This window comes from Chaetodon auriga, chromosome 7, assembly GCF_051107435.1.
Source record: "Chaetodon auriga isolate fChaAug3 chromosome 7, fChaAug3.hap1, whole genome shotgun sequence".
Taxonomy (NCBI): domain Eukaryota; kingdom Metazoa; phylum Chordata; class Actinopteri; order Chaetodontiformes; family Chaetodontidae; genus Chaetodon; species Chaetodon auriga.
In genome coordinates, this window is record NC_135080.1 from 507,747 (window position 1) to 526,203 (window position 18,457).

The 18,457-nt window shown below is 43.8% G+C and overlaps 4 protein-coding genes across 4 annotated transcripts; all 4 read left to right on the forward strand.

Moving 5' to 3' along the window:
• The first annotated feature begins 541 nt into the window (after positions 1–541).
• On the forward strand, positions 542–1,459 carry LOC143323647 (olfactory receptor 52E4-like). The gene has a single exon (XM_076735614.1). It carries the CDS (start codon positions 542–544, stop codon positions 1,457–1,459), a length of 918 nt encoding a protein of 305 aa, XP_076591729.1.
• Positions 1,460–7,002: 5,543 nt separating this feature from the next.
• On the forward strand, positions 7,003–7,962 carry LOC143323330 (olfactory receptor 52K1-like). The gene has a single exon (XM_076735142.1). The coding sequence runs from the start codon at positions 7,003–7,005 to the stop codon at positions 7,960–7,962; it is 960 nt and encodes a 319-aa protein (XP_076591257.1).
• A 2,804-nt stretch (positions 7,963–10,766) lies between these two features.
• LOC143323331 (olfactory receptor 52E4-like) lies at positions 10,767–11,717 on the forward strand. Its single transcript, XM_076735143.1, has one exon. The coding sequence runs from the start codon at positions 10,767–10,769 to the stop codon at positions 11,715–11,717; it is 951 nt and encodes a 316-aa protein (XP_076591258.1).
• Positions 11,718–16,682: 4,965 nt separating this feature from the next.
• Positions 16,683–17,874, forward strand: or55e1 (odorant receptor, family 55, subfamily E, member 1). The gene has a single exon (XM_076735774.1). The coding sequence runs from the start codon at positions 16,683–16,685 to the stop codon at positions 17,673–17,675; it is 993 nt and encodes a 330-aa protein (XP_076591889.1). The 3' UTR covers positions 17,676–17,874.
• The last annotated feature ends 583 nt before the right edge of the window (positions 17,875–18,457 follow it).

The window sequence follows — 18,457 nt, forward strand, 5'->3', positions numbered from 1 at the left end:
GCAGGTGGCAACGACGGAAAAAATGACGCATGTTTAAAACATCAATTCACTGTTTTTCACTTTTTTCAATGTTTTTGGTACTGAGTAACAGATGGGACAAAATCAATGCAATGCACTAAGAAATAGATCCTCCAAAGGCCCATCAGGTATGTGTCTGTTATATGTTCAATCAGTGGATTATATGTACAAATCAGCATTATGTAATTGTCAGCTGATCATAATGTTCTATTTTCCCACTGATTTAACATTATATTCTTAATATTGTTACTCAGTATTGTCGTGTTTTTCCATGTAGAAATTCAGCGACTGGTTCAGCTGTCTGCTCTGTAAATACATCCGTTCACCTTTAATCATTTGATCTCACAGTCAAAGAACAGTGTTCTACGCTCTTTTGTTGACAGTACAATCGTTTCTAAAGATATTTTGTACAAGTAGAGGATCTTACAGAAACACACTTTGTCTGAAAGTTAGCGTTCAGTTGGTCTCCCTCCTTTTACAGGTTGAAGTAGAACCTAGAAAGAGGTTTTATGAAGACCGGAGGATGGAGAACATCTCCTTGCACAAACATTTTATCCTCAATGGTTTCGATGAACTCGGGGCTCTGAGGCCCGTCCTCTTCATCCCTTTCTTCATCATGTTTGTTGTGTCGCTGTCGGCCAACTCGCTGCTGCTGTACGTCATCGTGTCTCAGAGGAGCCTCCACTCACCGATGTGCATCCTCATCGCCGGCATGGCATGTGTAGACCTGAGCCTCCCGCTGTTCGTTGTCCCCAACATGCTGCTGAGCTTCTTGTTTGACTGGAGGGGAATCTCTCTGATTGGCTGCCTGGTTCAGATGCACTTCATCCACTTTGTTGCATCTTTCCAGTCCACGTTGCTGGTATGGATGGCGCTGGACCGCTACTTCGCCATCTGCACGCCACTTCAGTACCACCAACGAATGGCGTTACCGAGATTCCTCAAGTTCATGATCCCACTTGTGGTCAGAAATGTTGTCATGATTACACTGTTTGTGAGTCTGGCAGGAACATTATCATTCTGTGCTGCAAATGTGATAAACCACTGTTTCTGTGAGCACATGGCTTTAGTGGAGCTGGCCTGTGGAAGTACAACCATCAACAACCTGACGGGGTTACTGACTTTATTCCTCAATCCTGTGGCAGACTTCATCTTTATTGCAGCTTCTTATGTGGTGATATTCAGCTCTGTGCTGAGGTCCAGCAGGTCAGGGGTCAAAGCGCTCCACACCTGCATCACCCACATCGTGGTCATCTCCGTCAGCCTGACCATCGCACTTGTTGCTTTCCTGTCGTATCGGATCAGAAACGATCTTCCTGCAGCCGTTCGGGTTTTCTTCAGCACCATGTACCTGTTGTTCCCGAGCTGCTTCAACCCGATCATTTATGGCATCAGAACCACAGAGATCCGACAACACATCCTGAAGACCCTGACGTGCTGACACGCTTTGTCCGAACAGTTCCCCATTCTTGAGAAACTGTTAGACATCTAGAATGTAAAATGGTTATATTATGTAAAACCCATTTCTATAAGGAAAACAAAAAACTGATCAGAAGTTAAAAATGAGGATGATGAAATTGAGCGAACGGTTCAGAGGTAGGACTGAGGACACTCGCAGGTAATGCTTTATTACTGGACTTCTGTGAAAAGCACAAACTGTCCATAACAAACACCACGTTTGAGCTTGAGGTTATTGGAAAGTTCAGGGTTCGCTCAAGCTGGAGTGGAGTCCTTGTTAAGATGAGGCAGTGGGCAATCCACCCCCATCAAGCCATCTACTGAATGTACACTGTGGACAAGATGGATGAACTGCTGCTCCTCAACAGAGCTGCTGCCCTGCGCTTCACCAAAGCTTGACTCAGTGAGCAAATCCTGGACACAACACCACACCAGCCAGGATTCCAGCTGCTCTGTGCAGACCACATGATGGAGCTAACAGGAGAAATGAGGGCAATGAATCTGCTTCTACAGGAATGGAGATTGGTGTCCCGATATCAGTGTTCAAGGAATCATGGACTACTCACTCACAGACTATTTTCATAGACCCATTTTATTCACCACAGGAGTATTCCTTGTTTATTCTGGTTGATGTTTACATCCCACATCAGGTCGGTGTTAGTGAGGTGTTACCACATGTGTCTGACCAGGTAGCTAACATGGAGCATCTTCAATCTCTTTTTCGTCATGTGCACGCTCATCCGTCATTTTCCATTTTATTTCTAGCAGGCACATACTATACGTGGCATATACTTATACACTGTACTACATATACCATATATCAGGGGTTCTCAAACAAATTATTTAAAGGTTCCCCATCTAATTTTTGTTCAAGGTAAGAGGTCCAGAACGATTAGCGATATAAAAATAATATGTGATCAATGAATTAACATCACATCTCTCCTGATTGGGCAGCATGAAACTGAGGTAACGAGGCTCAGACAGTTCATTTATTTCTGACTCAGACAGATATTGATGAAAGAAACACTTCATACACCATTTATAACACAAGGTATGGCAGAGGTTCTCAACCACATTTGGTCAAGGGCAAGAATATTATATTTATTTGGGTCTAATCAGCCTATTAATGTTCACTTCCTTGCAAAAAGTTTTATGATTCTATATCAGTGACTCCTCCACTCAATACACTAGTTGGCCAAAGACAGTAAACCCAAGCGACACCACCAACAGACAAGCTTTGTGATTCTACGTATCTGTTTGTCTACAAAGTTCCAACTATGAAATACATACATTCTCAACACAAAACCCACAGTTCAAATACCAATGAATGAGTTCTTATCCCAACAAAAAACTCCTCTTCAGGGTCCCAGGAAGCAAACAAAAACACTCACTTTCAGACTCAACACAACAGCTGGGCAAAAGCAATGAACTCTAGCACTGTCTTACGGGTCCCAAGGTTGGTACCACAGCAACAAATGAATTTTAGGTTTGATGTCACTCAGTTGGTCCGGAGGAATGAAGACATGAACCACTTGCTTCTCTTCCCAAATTTCCTGTTTATTACAAGATTTTTGACACAAAAGTAAAATACAATTAACTAAAACTTTTCCTAGTTCAATAATGTCTCTTTGAGTCAATGTCCATTGTTTGGTCCCCGCTTCACTTCAATAGAGCACATTAGTATGATTTTCCTTCTCTTTCAGCTCATAGTCAGTTCCACCACACTCTGACCCAAATCAACATCTCTACCTGTCCAAGTGCATTTTTCCATCATCTGTGCTCGTCCTTTTACTACTATTATAGAGTGCAGTTAAATCAGATTACTCCTTACAGGTAAAAAGTAATGAGCAATCTGTAGTAAACAGACAGTTAATATACTCTATTTACTCTAAAAGACTAAACTTATCACATAGGGAATATTCATTAACTCAGCATGTAGTAGACGTTTGGTTCACTTCACAAAATGGAGCTTTCACAACTTTAACTTTAGCTGAATACATTTCTGCAGTGATCTTACCCTAAACTATTATCAGCATCCTATCAGTAGAAATAAGCTGTACTAAATATCTGTCAGGTATTCAGGCCGTCAGCGCTGAAAACATCGCTGTACAATATTCACTCGCTCGCTGATAATGTGCTCCGCTTCACAACGCGGCAATCGCCATTTTCCTACTAACGTCGCCGCTCGCGACTCTACACTAAACTCTAAACTAAGCCTCCACTCAAACCGTTAACTCACCGATCACACACGGACGACTTCAAGTTCAGTTTTAGGAGGTGATTCCCCCTTTTTATGACTTTCACAGAGTACTGACGTGAAAAACGCAGATGACTCGATCCGGAGGAATGAAGACATGAACCACCCGCGTTTCTTTCCAAATTTAGACTCTGGCGGGAGGACGGAGGTCCCCACTTTAGGAAACCGGGGCGCAACACCACCTGAGCTGACAGGTTCCGCCTCCTGTTCCCTGAGACCTTCATCTCACAGCAGACGTGAAATTAATGACTTGTAGAAATTTGTTTGTTCTCTTTTTGTTTGTTAAATAAAACTTGTCTGTTACAGGTAACAAAAATAAAGTGCTCAAGAATATTTCCAATAATGATGATATGTAAATAATAATTCTCACATAAGTGATTACACATTTTGAGTGTACCACAGATGCTTCTTGCATTTGATTGGCAGGCTTTGCGATTTTCCATGAGTATGAAGAGGACAGGTGAGTTATGAAATACAGACTTTTTGCCAGCAGTTGACAGGCTGACTGACCACTGACTGGACGTCTTCCACCGGTGAGTAACATTAGATGTGTGAATTCATGAATATTCTGTGGGCCAGATGGGAACGTGGTGGCTGGATGTGACCCGCAGGCTGACAGTTGACAATACGGGCTAAGTCCAGATTGACTTGCTGCTCATCCACTCCATGTGCACTAGACAAAAACACAGTCTAAATGTGGAGATTTGATCAAATCTGTGTTCAAACTTTGAGAGAGACAAGAAAAAGTGTTATAGCTTTTACTTCAACTTATGGAAAATTGGAACAAAAACAGAAGCATTTATGTTTTGTTGAAGTTATATCAAATGAATATTTACTTCGTTGCAGTACTTGCATTGTTTAGAACTTAGAGAACACTCACCTGTACATAGGTGTTTATGTGTGGTGTTGGTCATTGGTGCTTTTCACACACATCGATTGCTTCACCTACTCGTCTTCTAAACAGTCTGTTCTTTATGTCTACTTGTTCAGCTTCATGGTTCTCAGCTGTTCTTCCTGTGTTCCTGTGTAAGTGCACTGAGAGCAATGAAAACAATCCCTGTACACGTTCACATGTACACTTGTCCAATAGAGCTGATCCTGATTTTGATGAAGCTGATTCTGAAATGACAGTCGCCCTCCAAGACTTTGTCAGCACCCTTAACTTGGAGCTCCTCAACGTTGACACTGTGAGCAGCAGCTGGAGTAACTGAACATTTTAAGAAATATTATGAGTATAAAATGCTTGAATTTAAGAGAAAACCAGTCCATACAAAATGTCTTATTTTGGCTGCAACGTGGCAAGGTGTTGGACTTGGCAGCCAATGGCAGCGTCAGGTGGAGCGTATTAAAGTGCTGAGTCAAAGGTTCAGCAGGGACAGGCGGATGGAGGAGAGTAGGCCGCTGACATCAACGCACAGCAGACGAGACACTTTCAGGGACAACGTCTGAAACGCCAGCAACAAGATTAAAGCTGCTGATTTGTTGTCTGCAGAGCAGAACTGTGGGCAGCTCTGCAGAATCAACCCTCATACCTGAGACATTCAGTCAATGTCGTGTCTTCGCTCTGATCTGCCTTGAAGACACCTGATTCACTGGAAATGAAGTATTTGAATGAATTTCAAAGATGTTTCAGTTCTGTGACACCAAACACCCTGTAGAGAGATGATCCACCGCCGCCTTTTGTGAGGTTTGTTTGTTCAAATGTTTCATGGCATTTATGTTGTTTCTCCTCAGACAAATCTTGTTGTTATTATATTATTGTTGACTCATTTCAAAGTTTCCATTCGCCCAGCAGACAAATTTACTGAGAGGGTTTTGGTTATATTTGTGGCTCCTCAGCCTCCTCTCAAGTCACCACAGTGCCTGCTGTTCTGTTGATGCAAAGATTTTTTTCCCACTAACATACTTTATTTGTCGTTTTTTACTCAAGTGAAGGTACTGAATCCAGTGCAGGTGAGCTTTGAGCCAATAAAAGCCTTGTAAAAAGTTGTGATGTGTCATATATGTTACATACGATAATTGTTTTAGACAGTATTTTAGTTACCATATTTCAGGCTCAAGAGGAGCTTTAAAGGTAACACCACCTGTAATAATGTGTATGAAAGGGTAACGGAACCAACAAGGCTCAAAACACACAATTGGACTGTAACAAATCTCAGTCTTAATCTGTCATTTTGTCTTATTTTCTCAAAGCAAGTGAAAACTGAGAAAGTAGTTCAACATTTTTTCCAATGCAAATCAACTTGTTAAAGAATCTGTCATGGAAATGTGTCAGCATCTCTCAACAAAAGAGAAAATTCCACATCGCGTCACTTTAACCACAAAACTGTAGATAACTGTAGAAAAAGGTTGTTTCTCAGCTGATCATGAAACACAGACCTACAGCTGCATCAGAAAACACTGGTCATTGAATTATTTGGTTGTTGTTCAGTGTTGGTTGTTGTGGTAAAACATACTTACATTATCAGAAGTACAAGTGCTCAGTGTGGAAAATGGGCATTTCCAGGGTCTCATATTATTGATGTATATGTCTCAGCTGCAGCATGAACAGCAGTCACTGAGGCCTGTTAGGAGACTGTTATTCCCAGGAATATCATTCAGTCTCTATCTATCTATCTATCTATCTATCTATCTATCTATCTATCTATCTATCTATCTATCTATCTATCTATCTATCTATCTATCTCAGAGCAGCACCGAACAAAAACAGCCATCATCTCCTGAAATCTCACAGCGGGGGAGTGAGAGCTCTATGAGACCTTTGCTTTCGACCTTTGACGGATTATTGACTTTATTATAACATCTCACTTTGCTTGGCTGTTACAGAAGGCTCACACCTGCAGCCTCTGAACACTGACACATAGAACAGGTGCAGTTTGGCCTCAATTATTATTAATACCACCAACTAACACTCTGCATATTTCTCTTTGCTTGAAACATTGCCAATGAGTTTGGACTGTAGCTCCCCTGGACTCCCAGCATGGCCATATCCTGAGTGTCTTTCACTCCAGCTGTGTGTCAAACAGATTTCAGACCATTTTTCCATCAGTGTGAATTGGCTAAAAGTTTCCATCTCTTGACATTAGATTGATGTCACAGCGAAGGTGTCCTCACAGATCTTTACATTTTGATGTTTGGTTTGTGTGTGTGTTTGGTTCATCTTTGGATTACACATTGTGTGTTTGAAAAAGTGACTGAACATTTAAAAATGTTTGTCTTTGTTTTCAGGTAATCAAACTAAATCCTGGACAAGGAGGTTTTAGGAGGAGATGGAGCAGCTGAGGCCGAACGTCTCCTCACACACACATTTCATCCTCAGTGGTTTCGATGAACTCGGGGCTCTGAGGCCCGTCCTCTTCATCCCTTTCTTCATCATGTTTGTCGTGTCGCTGTCGGCCAACTCGCTGCTGCTGTACGTCATCGTGTCTCAGAGGAGCCTCCACTCACCGATGTGCATCCTCATCGCCGGCATGGCATGTGTAGACCTGAGCCTCCCGCTGTTCTTCGTCCCCAACATGCTGCTGAGCTTCTTGTTTGACTGGAGGGGAATCTCTCTGATTGGCTGCCTGGTTCAGATGCACTTCATCCATTTTGTTGGAACTTTCCAGTCCACGTTGCTGGTATGGATGGCGCTGGACCGCTACTTCGCCATCTGCACGCCACTGCAGTACCACGAACGCATGGCGTTACCGAGATTCCTCAAGTTCATGATCCCACTTGTGGTCAGAAATGTTGTCATGATTACACTGTTTGTGAGTCTGGCAGGAACATTATCATTCTGTGCTGCAAATGTGATAAACCACTGTTTCTGTGAGCACATGGCTTTAGTGGAGCTGGCCTGTGGAAGTACAACCATCAACAACCTGACGGGGTTACTGACTTTATTCGTGAGTCCTATAGCAGACTTCATCTTCATTTCTGTCTCTTATGTGGTGATATTCAGCTCTGTGCTGAGGTCCGGCAGGTCAGGGGTCAAAGCGCTCCACACCTGCATCACCCACATCGTGGTCATCTCCGTCAGCCTGACCATCGCACTTGTTGCTTTCCTGTCGTATCGGATCAGAAACGATCTTCCTGCAGCCGTTCGGGTTTTCTTCAGCACCATGTACCTGTTGTTCCCGAGCTGCTTCAACCCGATCATTTATGGCATCAGAACCACAGAGATCCGACAACACATCCTGAAGACCCTGACGTGCTGTGGCTTTGTCCGAACAGTTCCCCATTCTTAAAAATGGACAGTTAAAAAATGTTTCATATGGAGTATCGCTATTGAACAAATGCCCATGTATGCCAAGACAAGAACAGAAGTTGGTGAGAAGTTAGGATTCTAAGAAAAAAGACTGGTCAAGATTAGGATAAACTGAGAGGTGTCGTCTTAACTAAACTTGCCTGTACCCCATCCCACTTAAATAATGGTCAGTCGACGAAGAAAAAAAGACCATTAATTTATATTTTCATGAGTTTTGCAATCAAATCTGACACTTTTCAGAAGCCGTAACTCTGCGTTTCCATTGTAACAGCAGAGGGCTAAAGCAGTACCTGGAACAATCATTATCATCCCATAAGATTTTAATGTGATGGAAATGTTGCCATCCTGTGGTGGTCAGAGGCACTAAAGGACTGCACTCACCGCTGCTGAGATGGTATTCAGATTTTCAAGGTCTGCAGGTGGAGGCTGAAGTTTTTACGGCTTTTCCTTTAGTGTTTAAATGTGGCTGTGAACAGCAGATCGCTGGTGTCAAGGAATCTGATGTCAGTCATATATATGTGTGTGTGTGTGTGTATATGTGTGTGTATGTTTGTAGTGTATGTAAATATCAATATAAGATGGCATATGTATGCAATAACAATATCATGTATCTAATAATAAGAGAAATATGACTGATAATAACAGCAGTTGCAGTCTAAGCCTATAGCAGCATAACTAGGGGCTGGTCCAAGGCAAGCCTGAGCAGGCCCCCCACTGTAACTTTATCAAAGTTGTGAGCCTGTTTGTGGACATAGAGCAGGTACCTGTCTCCCAGAAAGAGGTTGGAATATGGTCCCACATGAGACGAGCTGGCAATTAGATGTCAGATTGCTAAGTAGGTGTCCATTATTGGGTATTAAAGGACACCCTGCAGCCAATCAGAACTGAGTATTTGAACTTGTCAGGTAGGTCTGACCTGTCCGGTCTCGTGGGCTGGGACTTGGCCACATTGTTATATTGAAAATGTATTGCAACACAGAACAATACATCAAAAATCCAAATAAAACTTCTGTCCAGATCAATCCAGATTTCTCGTGTGTGAATTTTGGCGAGGGTGAATTCAAAAATGTGGTGGTGGAAATCTTTGGTTTGCACATAAGTGAAAATGGCAAAAATGCGTCTAAGCAACATCTGACATGACCAGAACAAATCACGTATCCGACAGACAAAAGCAGTTTTAGCCTTCATCCCTGCTGGGCTCCACTCTGACATGGAACACTTTGAACACTGGCTTAAAAAGTGCTTTTAAAACTCAAACTTTCAATACTAGTTCCTCATTTTGACGGTGTGATGCTGCTGCTCTGTGCGATTTTCATCACACTGACAGGATGACGAGATGCTGAACCCTGTCTCCACAGCCAATGGCAACGTGTTGGGGCTAGGGGCAGGGCTGGACGGAGGGTAATAAAGTGCTGAGTCAGCAGGGAGGGGTGGATGGAGGACAGTCAACAACCTGCAGACGAGACGCTTTAACTGACTACAAAGCTGAACTGTCAGCAGCTCTTCAGACTGAACTCTTCATGTTCAAACCCGTGAAACACTCGGACAGATCAGGGGAGATCATTTCACCTCCAAAATACTACCATTGTCACAAATCTTGATTCTTTTTTGCATGTTGTGGGAACCTGTGCTCTTCTGATGTTTCTAGATACTGATTTCTGGAAAACTTCTGGAACCTGAACAGGAAACAACTGTGATTATTTCACCCCATTAGTAAAACCCTTTGATTGATTTGAGTGTTTTCACCCTGAAGAGATGTGATCCACCTCCACTCTTTGTGAGGTTTGTTTGCTATAATAATTCATGGTGGTTGTTTTTCCCCTGACAGATATCTGTGGTTGGGGCACTTCTCCGTTTCCATGTAGACACATTACTGAATGACTGTGTTGTATTTCTGACATGAATCCTCAGCCTCCTCTGAAGTCATCACTGTGTCTCATGTTGCTCATATTTCTTCTACTATTGTAATGATTTTGGTGGCTACTTCGTTTTGTTATTCAAACTTTAAGACTACAGCTTCTAAAACTGACTTCTGAGTCAGACAAAAACCATAAAATGTTAAAATATCATTCAGAAAGAACAGAGAAGTGAAAATGTTTCAGGTGGCCGTCAAATCCAGAAAGTACCTGACGGCCTGCTGTGGAAACTTTCTCGTGGGGCTCAGTGAAGAAAAATGATTCTCTAAATCCTCTGCCCTCAGAACCTCGATCCAGATTTCACTGCTGGTGCAGCAGGAGAATTCCTCACTGACTACCAGGGAAAGAAAGTACAAACTTTAAATGTGTGGGTTGAACATGAGTGGAGATTTTCCCTGAATCGTGTTGAATCCCTCCTCACAGCTCTTTACTTTCAGCCTTCAACATCTGCATGCAACTAAAGTTAGAAATAACTAAAAGTCAAATACTGAGAGTAGATGTGTGATGGTCTTTTGTGAGAAGTCTGAAACAGTTGTTCAGTCCAGAATGCTGACAACCTGATTCAACTTGTATGCGAGACTCTGAATAACAGCTGGAGCCTTTGGACTTTCACACCTTATTGTTCACTACATATTGGACCCAAATACTGAAGGTGTGGCTGAAACTGATGTAAGTGGATCACCTGATGTTTTACCAGCGAGCACTCGCCAGTCTGCTGAATGATCTGTTTGTCTGTTTGTGGTGGTGAGCTGCTCCTTTGTTGGATTACAGAAACATAATTTACAGCAGATGTCAATGAACTATTCAAAGGTTTGTTTTCAGGCTGATGAAAGTAAAACCCAGGAGGAGGAGGTTTTAGGAGGAGAAGATGGAGCAGCTGAGGGTGAACGTCTCCTCACACAAACATTTCATCCTCAGTGGTTTCGATGAACTCGGGGCTCTGAGGCCCGTCCTCTTCATCCCTTTCTTCATCATGTTTGTCGTGTCGCTGTCGGCCAACTCGCTGCTGCTGTACGTCATCGTGTCTCAGAGGAGCCTCCACTCACCGATGTGCATCCTCATCGCCGGCATGGCATGTGTAGACCTGAGCCTCCCGCTGTTCTTCGTCCCCAACATGCTGCTGAGCTTCTTGTTTGACTGGAGGGGAATCTCTCTGATTGGCTGCCTGGTTCAGATATATTTCGTTCACCTGTTAGGAGCTTTCCAGTCTACTCTGCTGGTATGGATGGCGCTGGACCGCTACTTTGCCATCTGCACGCCGCTTTACTACCATGAGCGCATGGCGTTACCAAGATTCCTCAAGTTCATGATCCCTGTACTGATCAGAAACGCTGTCCTGGTCTCAGTGGTAGTGAGTCTTGCGGGATCGTTGCCATTCTGCTTCAGAAATGTGATAAACCACTGCTTCTGTGAACACATGGCCCTGGTGGATCTGGCCTGTGGAAACACCGCCATCAACAGTCTGGTGGGGTTGATCTCAGTGTTCCTCATCCCTGTAGCGGACTTCATTATCATCACTGTCTCCTACGTAGTCATTTTCAGCTCTGTGCTGAGGTCTGGCAGGTCAGGGGTCAGAGCACTTCACACCTGCATCACCCACATCGTGGTCATCTCCGTCAGCCTGACCATCATACTCACAGCTTTCCTGTCGTATCGGATCAGAAATGGCCTCCCTGCCCCCATTCGGGTTTTCTTCAGCACCATGTACCTGCTGTTCCCGAGCTGTTTCAACCCGATCATCTACGGTGTTAGAACCCACGAGATACGACAACACATCCTGAAGACCCTGACGTGCTTTGGCACTTTGTCCAAACTGTGAATTATTCTTCAGAAGTTTCTGAGATGTTTAATGCCTGAGGACAACTTCTGTCTCTCAGGACAACAAAAATGAAAAATAAAATGGAAAGCCAACATTAAAGCATGTTTATAGAGGGTTTTATTGTATACTAAGTCAATATTTTGACTTTTTAAGACAGAAATATGAGACAGTCATAAATAACAATTTTTTTCATCTTAAAGTCAAAATGTTGACTTAATATCGTACTTAAAAAGATTCCTCTCACAGTTTTGACTTAATCTCCCTCACATTCCAGTTAGTATTTCAGAATTTGGACATTCAAGGTGTAAGATGTAATATACAGCCATCTGTCAAAGGTCAGTGCAAACATGAAAAGGGCAGCGTATCATCACAGTCACCACTAACTGCTGCTCACTGTAGCTACCAATGGCTGAAGCTCACTACTACTAATTAGCTCAGTTAGCCTTGCAGCTGGTGGCCACATGAGCTGACACAAGTCTCCCAAATGAGAGCTCGGGGGATTGTTGGTGGAGTCAGGCTCGTCGACACTGGTTAATTTGAAAATGAGGGACATTTTCCAGCGCCCCTCCCTGGACCATCCCCCCGTCCTTACTGCTGTCCACAGACCCCTCACATTTAGTCCAGGGGACACAAAGTGACCCATACAATCACCACAAGGCAACCACTTGTTTTAAACTATCGCAGCAACAGGGATTAACTGGGTGGACTGGTTCCTATGTGAAGTCAGAGACCTGGTTGAAGGTGAAACACTGTGAACATCGCTGCATTTTAGAAATGACAACACAAAAGGGCAGATAAATTCAGCTCTTAGTTTATTCATGTATCACCTGAAGGATATGAACACGTCACTTAACCATTGTGCTGCAGTTGTTGAGAGGCTGATTATGAGATGGAGGGCAGAGCTGGTTTGAATCCAGGCTTGGTGGAGCATGTTTCTGACCTTATGTTTGACAGATCGTCACTGTGTGAATGACTTGTCACCAAACACATCAAACAGGAGGTTATTCCTCCCATCAACGTTCCAGCCAACCGTTTTTAGGCCATAGAAGTATTTCTTCTCTTTATTTTTCTTCCTGTCTGTTCACACAAACTCTACGTTCACATATTCAAACTGTTAGAAAGCTGAAAAAGCTTCCTGTGAATCCATTAATTCAAACTTCAAGATCCAATCACAGCAGGAGCCTCGATAAACACCAACAACAGACAAACAACCGCCTTTCAAATCCAGCCAACACTGAGGAAACTCACCGCTGACGTCTCTCACTGATCCACAGATCCAAAACAGTCCGACAGAGACGTCTGAAATGTCCACAAAGGTCCAGAAGATCCTCAGCAGTGAAGACATTTAGTCCAGAACGTCAAGATAATCCACAGAAGACGTTTTCTTCCTTCAGATTAACAAACATTGAGCTTGTCTTCAGTGTTTTCCCTCTAAAAACTCCCGGCCGCCATCTTGTCTCCAGTTACTTTGTGGAGTCTCAGGTTTCAAATGAGACCTCAACCAATCACGAGCTGCCATTTGAAGCCAAGCAACCAGATGAGCCAATAACAGTCTGAGTTGAGCAGAAGGCACACCTTCTCTTCTTCCATGTGAAGATTAAGCCAATCACAGCTGATTTTGCAGATGACTGACACTTCGAATAGCCAGTGAAATCCTGGATCTCAGGGGGACATTAGATACTAATTGACGTGATAGATATGTTTAATGGGCTCAGTGTAAAGATATAAAACCTTCAATACGAACACAGATCAAACTTCACTAAGGACCAATCAGCCTGTTTACCTGTGGAATGTTCCAGACAGGTGTTTTTGGAGCGTTCCACATCTTTCAGTCTGTGAAACGTGTTGCTGCATCAGATTCACAATAAGAGATATTTACAGAAATCAATGAAGCTGATGAGGAAGAAGATGAAATATGCTGACTTTGAGCTGATCTCAGGTCAGTTTGTGTCAGAGGATCAGATCAGCTGATCACTTCCTGTTTGATTGATGTTTTAAACAGCGTCCCATCATTTTTAAAACCAGTTTATTTTTGAATGTTCATTTCTAATATTTACACACTGCACCTTTAAGTAAAAGTGTGCATTGTGTGAAGTATTATCAGCGAAATGTACTTCAAGTACTTGAAGTAAAGTCCTGGTGTGTGAGAAAAGTGTCCTGTCAGTGTGTTTCTATCTGCTGTTTGTGGATTTATGTTCCTGCTGCATTCATGTGTTTGCTGCATCTCCAAAAAGTCCCAGAAGTCCTTCTGTGGAGGAACAGTGGTCGATGTCTCGGCCTCGTCCTCATTCGGCCAGCAGTGACGGGAGCGTGCAGAGACAGAAAGGAAGTGGACAGTCAACGATTAGACGGACAGCAGACACGAATGTTAGAGCCTGAAAGTCAGAAAGTCTGAAATGAGGAACTTTCCTCTGATTCTGTCTGTAACACAACACAGATACTAATTCAACAGAGAGCATAATTAATCCCACAGTCCTTCCCAGAGGAGACTCACCTGTGCTGTTTGGACCTCCGGGCCAATTAGCTTCGAGGAACAACGACAACAAACTAACAGGTGAGTCGCCTGAACAGGTGATTTAATTTGACCGTCGAGGCTGTGAAGATGCTCCTCGCCCTCAGGAGGTGATCCAAGTCGTTTCGAACTGACAGACAAAGAGAAAAGAATCAGAATTTGGTGACGAATGAGATGAAAAGAAGAGGTTAGCATGGCGTACAGACGCAGACGGGATGAGCATGACTTCATCATCATCATCATCATCATCATCATCATCATCATCATCATCATCAGTTCTCACATCGACTTTAACGACGCGATAACAGAATCTTTCCTTACTGTCATTTATCCATTTATCCAGAGCCTCTTACAGAAAAAACATTCAAACATTTAAAGAATAAACAGTCCAAACAATCACAATTAACTCAAACTAAGGTCCCGCCTCTCGCTGGGCCCGTAGCCAATCAGATTTGAGGGGTGGCATTGGCCTCTCAATTGAGAGATTCAGTGAAATAAATCAGTTTGTTGACTTTGACGTTTGCTGGTCGATCAGAGGAACTTCACGTGTTGTTTAAGAAGAAAACGAATCAGAATCGTTTCCAGCATTAACTGATCTTAATTAACTGATTAATGCTTGATTAAAATAATATGAACCCAGAGCTCAAAATATTAAGTTAACCATCGTAAAAGATGAAGAAAACCAGCAAATATTCACATTTTAGAGGCTGAAATCAGGAAATAATTGACAGTTTTGCTTCATAAATGACTTGAATGTGTCATTTAGAGGTGAATCGTTTCAGCTGGCTAACGAGCTCAAAACGAGAAAACATCAGAGAAAAGTTTCCATGTTCAGCGAGAACAAACTGAAGAAGACTCCCAGACTCGAGTTAAACGAGTCAGCGGGTTAACTGATCTCTGGAGAGCCTTCGGTCCGTTCGCTCGCCTCTAATCGGCTCAGGGACGTTTAAATTGGTTAAGACTGGTTTCAGCCAATCAGGGTGCTGCTGCGTTTGGGATCAGCCTTCCTGTGGGACGTCTGGACTTCAGGTATAAGAAGACGTGAGAGACAGTGAGAGTCCAGGTCTAAACTGAGGAAGAGGAGGAGGAGGAGGAGGCTGTCTGTAGGTACGGAAACGTTTATGTCACGTGATTTATTACGAACTTTGTCTTGTTTGTACTTTCATTCTCTCCATTTTAAAAAAGCTTCAAACGAGATTCGAGATTCAAGTCAAAGACGATTTTCTGTGAAGTTCAGTTTTTTTATGTGTGTGTGTGTGTGTGTGTGTGTGTGTGTTTCAGTAACCTGAAAGCGTGTGCATGGCTGGACACGAGCAGACGTAAGTGATGAAATCTATTTCCTTGTGATTTGGTGGAATGATAGTTTCATGTGTCTGTAACATGTGAAGGATTAAGACCTTCATCATCATCGGCCCTTTGAGGGAAACTCGCTGTTGTTTCTAATGAAGTAAAACCTGAAGCAGGAGAAGCAGCTCCTGAACAAAGTGTGTGTGTGATCTGCACTGATGCTGATTGGGAAGACTTCTGAATAATGGGTAGGCTGTTTGTCAGTCATGTGACCTTAAATCCAGACGGAGGGCAGGAAGTGAGAACTGCAGTGGACGAGATGAAGGAACGTTCTTACTGAGCTGGTTCACATGAAACTAGAGAGAAAGGTACAAACAGAAAGTCTGATCATATGTTGGATGTGACTCAGCAGATAAAACAACCAGCAGCTCATCAGACGTCGTTCTGCTCCAGAAAACAAATGAAAGCAGACAAAAGTCTGGAGGTAAAAACTTTCCTGTTAGCGGTTGGTCAACGACCTCGGTACCAAAGTGCTTCAGGATGACTGTCCTTTGGTTTTCTAGGGTTCGTAGCTTTTATTGTCCTGTGGATTAGCGAGCGGCAAACCTGAATGCTGACAATTACATGACAGTTGTTTTCTCGGTTAACCGCTCGCAAAGGTCAAAGGCCACTAAAGACGAGGATCGTCTCGAAACAAGACAGAGTACGTTATTTACGTTCATCTGTCTTATGAGAAACCGTCAACGCTGATTGAACAAGTGTTCGTCGTCTTTCTTGTGGCTGTTACTTTAAATCTGTCACCACAGATTTAAAACAGCAGCTGATGTCACATCATTTCCACCATCATCCGACTCGCCTCCTCCCGACCGCACACAGTTAACAAGGCAGTTTTTTTCTGGTGTTTTTCAGTATTCGTCATCCTTATGAAGAACAACTTTGGTACCTGATAAAAGCTCCTCATGGTTTCTTGGTTTGATCGATCTGACAACACAAAACATCAGCATTTAGAGTGTTAAAGTGTTTCCTGTGCAGAAAATCACTTCCTGCCCTCCATCCGCAGCTCGCACCACAATAAAAGAGTGCGTGGGATGATGGGACAGGGTTCTGTAGGGTTGTCATGTGACTGTTTCTGTCCTAACTGGCACTGCTCAGGTGAAGCCGGCGTCATGTTGGAGGCATTGCTGGGCAGGAACTTCTCCCACAGCACCTTCGTGTTCAGAGGTTTTCCCGAGCTGCAGAAACACCGCCGGCTGCTGGCGCTGCCATTCTCCGCCTCCTACCTGTCAGTGCTGCTGGGAAACTCCCTGCTGGTGTACGTGATCCGCCGCGTGGAGAGTCTGCACAGCCCCATGTACCTCCTCATCTGCATGCTCTGTGTCGTCGACATCCTCGTGGTGACCACCATCGTCCCCAACATGCTCCTCGGCCTCCTGTTTGACAGGGACGAAATCTCATTGGCCGGCTGCTTGACTCAGATGTTCTTCACCCACTTCCTGTCCTCACTGGAGTCGACGCTGCTGCTGGTGATGGCGCTGGACCGCTACGTGGCCATCTGCCAGCCGCTGCGCTACACCAAAATCATCGACTCGTCCATGTTCGTGAAGCTTCTGCTCTTCACGCTGGTCCGCAGCGGCTCCATCATGGCAACGCTGGTCGGTTTGGCGGGTTCGCTGCGGTTCTGCGGCTCCAACACGATCAAGCACTGCTACTGCGACCACATGGCGCTGGTCAGCCTGGCGTGCGACAGCACGGAGAGGAACAGCGCCATTGGCCTCGCCGTGATCGTCTGCTTCGTGGGCGTGGACATACCGCTCATCTTCCTCTCCTACATGAAGATCCTGAGCATCGTCACGCAGGCGGCGGTGGCCAGCGAGGAACGCTGGAAGGCCTTTCACACCTGCGGCACTCACCTGATCGTCATGATGTGTTTCTACCTGGTGGGCAGCGTCACGTTCCTCTCGCACAACCTGAACATCCCCATCCCAACGGACGTCAACACCTTCCTGGGTCTCATGTACATTCTGTTCCCAGCGACGGTCAACCCCATCATCTACGGCGTTCGGACCAAAGAAATCCGAAACGGCTTTTTGAGGATTTTTAAACTCAGACTGAAGACAATGACGCTGAAAGTGTCTCCTGCTGGACATGGACAAAGGTGACATCGTCCTGCTCCCAGTAAAACCATTCATGTGACTCATGTGGTCGTATTCTCTAAAGTGACCTATTATACTTTTACATCAATGAAAAATAAATGATTGAGTAGAAAAAGTCACTTCAGTTTCTTGAAGCCATCAAATCTTTCTAACGTGATGTTTTTTGTTAGTTTCTTTAGTTTTAAAAATCCTGTAGTATTTGTAAAGTGTGGCAGCTTCCAATCAGAAATAATTCATTATCACTCTAAAAACACAGATTCCATTAATTACAGTCAGTATTGATTTGGATTTTTCTGACAAACTGAAAGTCTTAAATTCTTCTTTGAAATGCGTGACTCACCACAGGTTTGACTCCAAAGACTGAACCAAGACTCACGACTACTGGAGCCAAACATGACGTTTGTCCTGCAGGTGGCGCCAGAGGAAAGGTCAGTTCAATGAGAGTAGAAGACACAGGAAGCTTCCATTTGAAGATGTGAACAGCTTCCTGTTTCAGCGTGTCCACAGCAGCCTTGTCCTGTCCTGCGGGACTGTGGGGACAGTCTTGTCCTGTCCTGCAGGACGGTGGGGACAGCCTGGATCATGTCAAAACTACTTCAGTAACAGATCTGGTGTCTGAATGAAAGTGTTTTTCTCATCGAAGGAAAGACGAAAACCATCAGTGATATCGACAAATCACACTTAGTCTCGGCTGCAAAATGCTCCAATCAGAGTGAGTTCTAACTGGACAAACCAATCACAACGTGCCGTTTATATCATCTGTTCCAAATCTAGTCAGTTTTACATCA

What these genes read in the sequence shown, in the direction of transcription:
- LOC143323647 (XM_076735614.1), top strand. Translation starts at nt 542, where the DNA reads ATGGAGAACATCTCCTTGCACAAACATTTTATCCTCAATGGTTTCGAT.
- LOC143323331 (XM_076735143.1), top strand. Translation starts at nt 10,767, where the DNA reads ATGGAGCAGCTGAGGGTGAACGTCTCCTCACACAAACATTTCATCCTC.
- or55e1 (XM_076735774.1), top strand. Translation starts at nt 16,683, where the DNA reads ATGTTGGAGGCATTGCTGGGCAGGAACTTCTCCCACAGCACCTTCGTG.
- LOC143323330 (XM_076735142.1), top strand. Translation starts at nt 7,003, where the DNA reads ATGGAGCAGCTGAGGCCGAACGTCTCCTCACACACACATTTCATCCTC.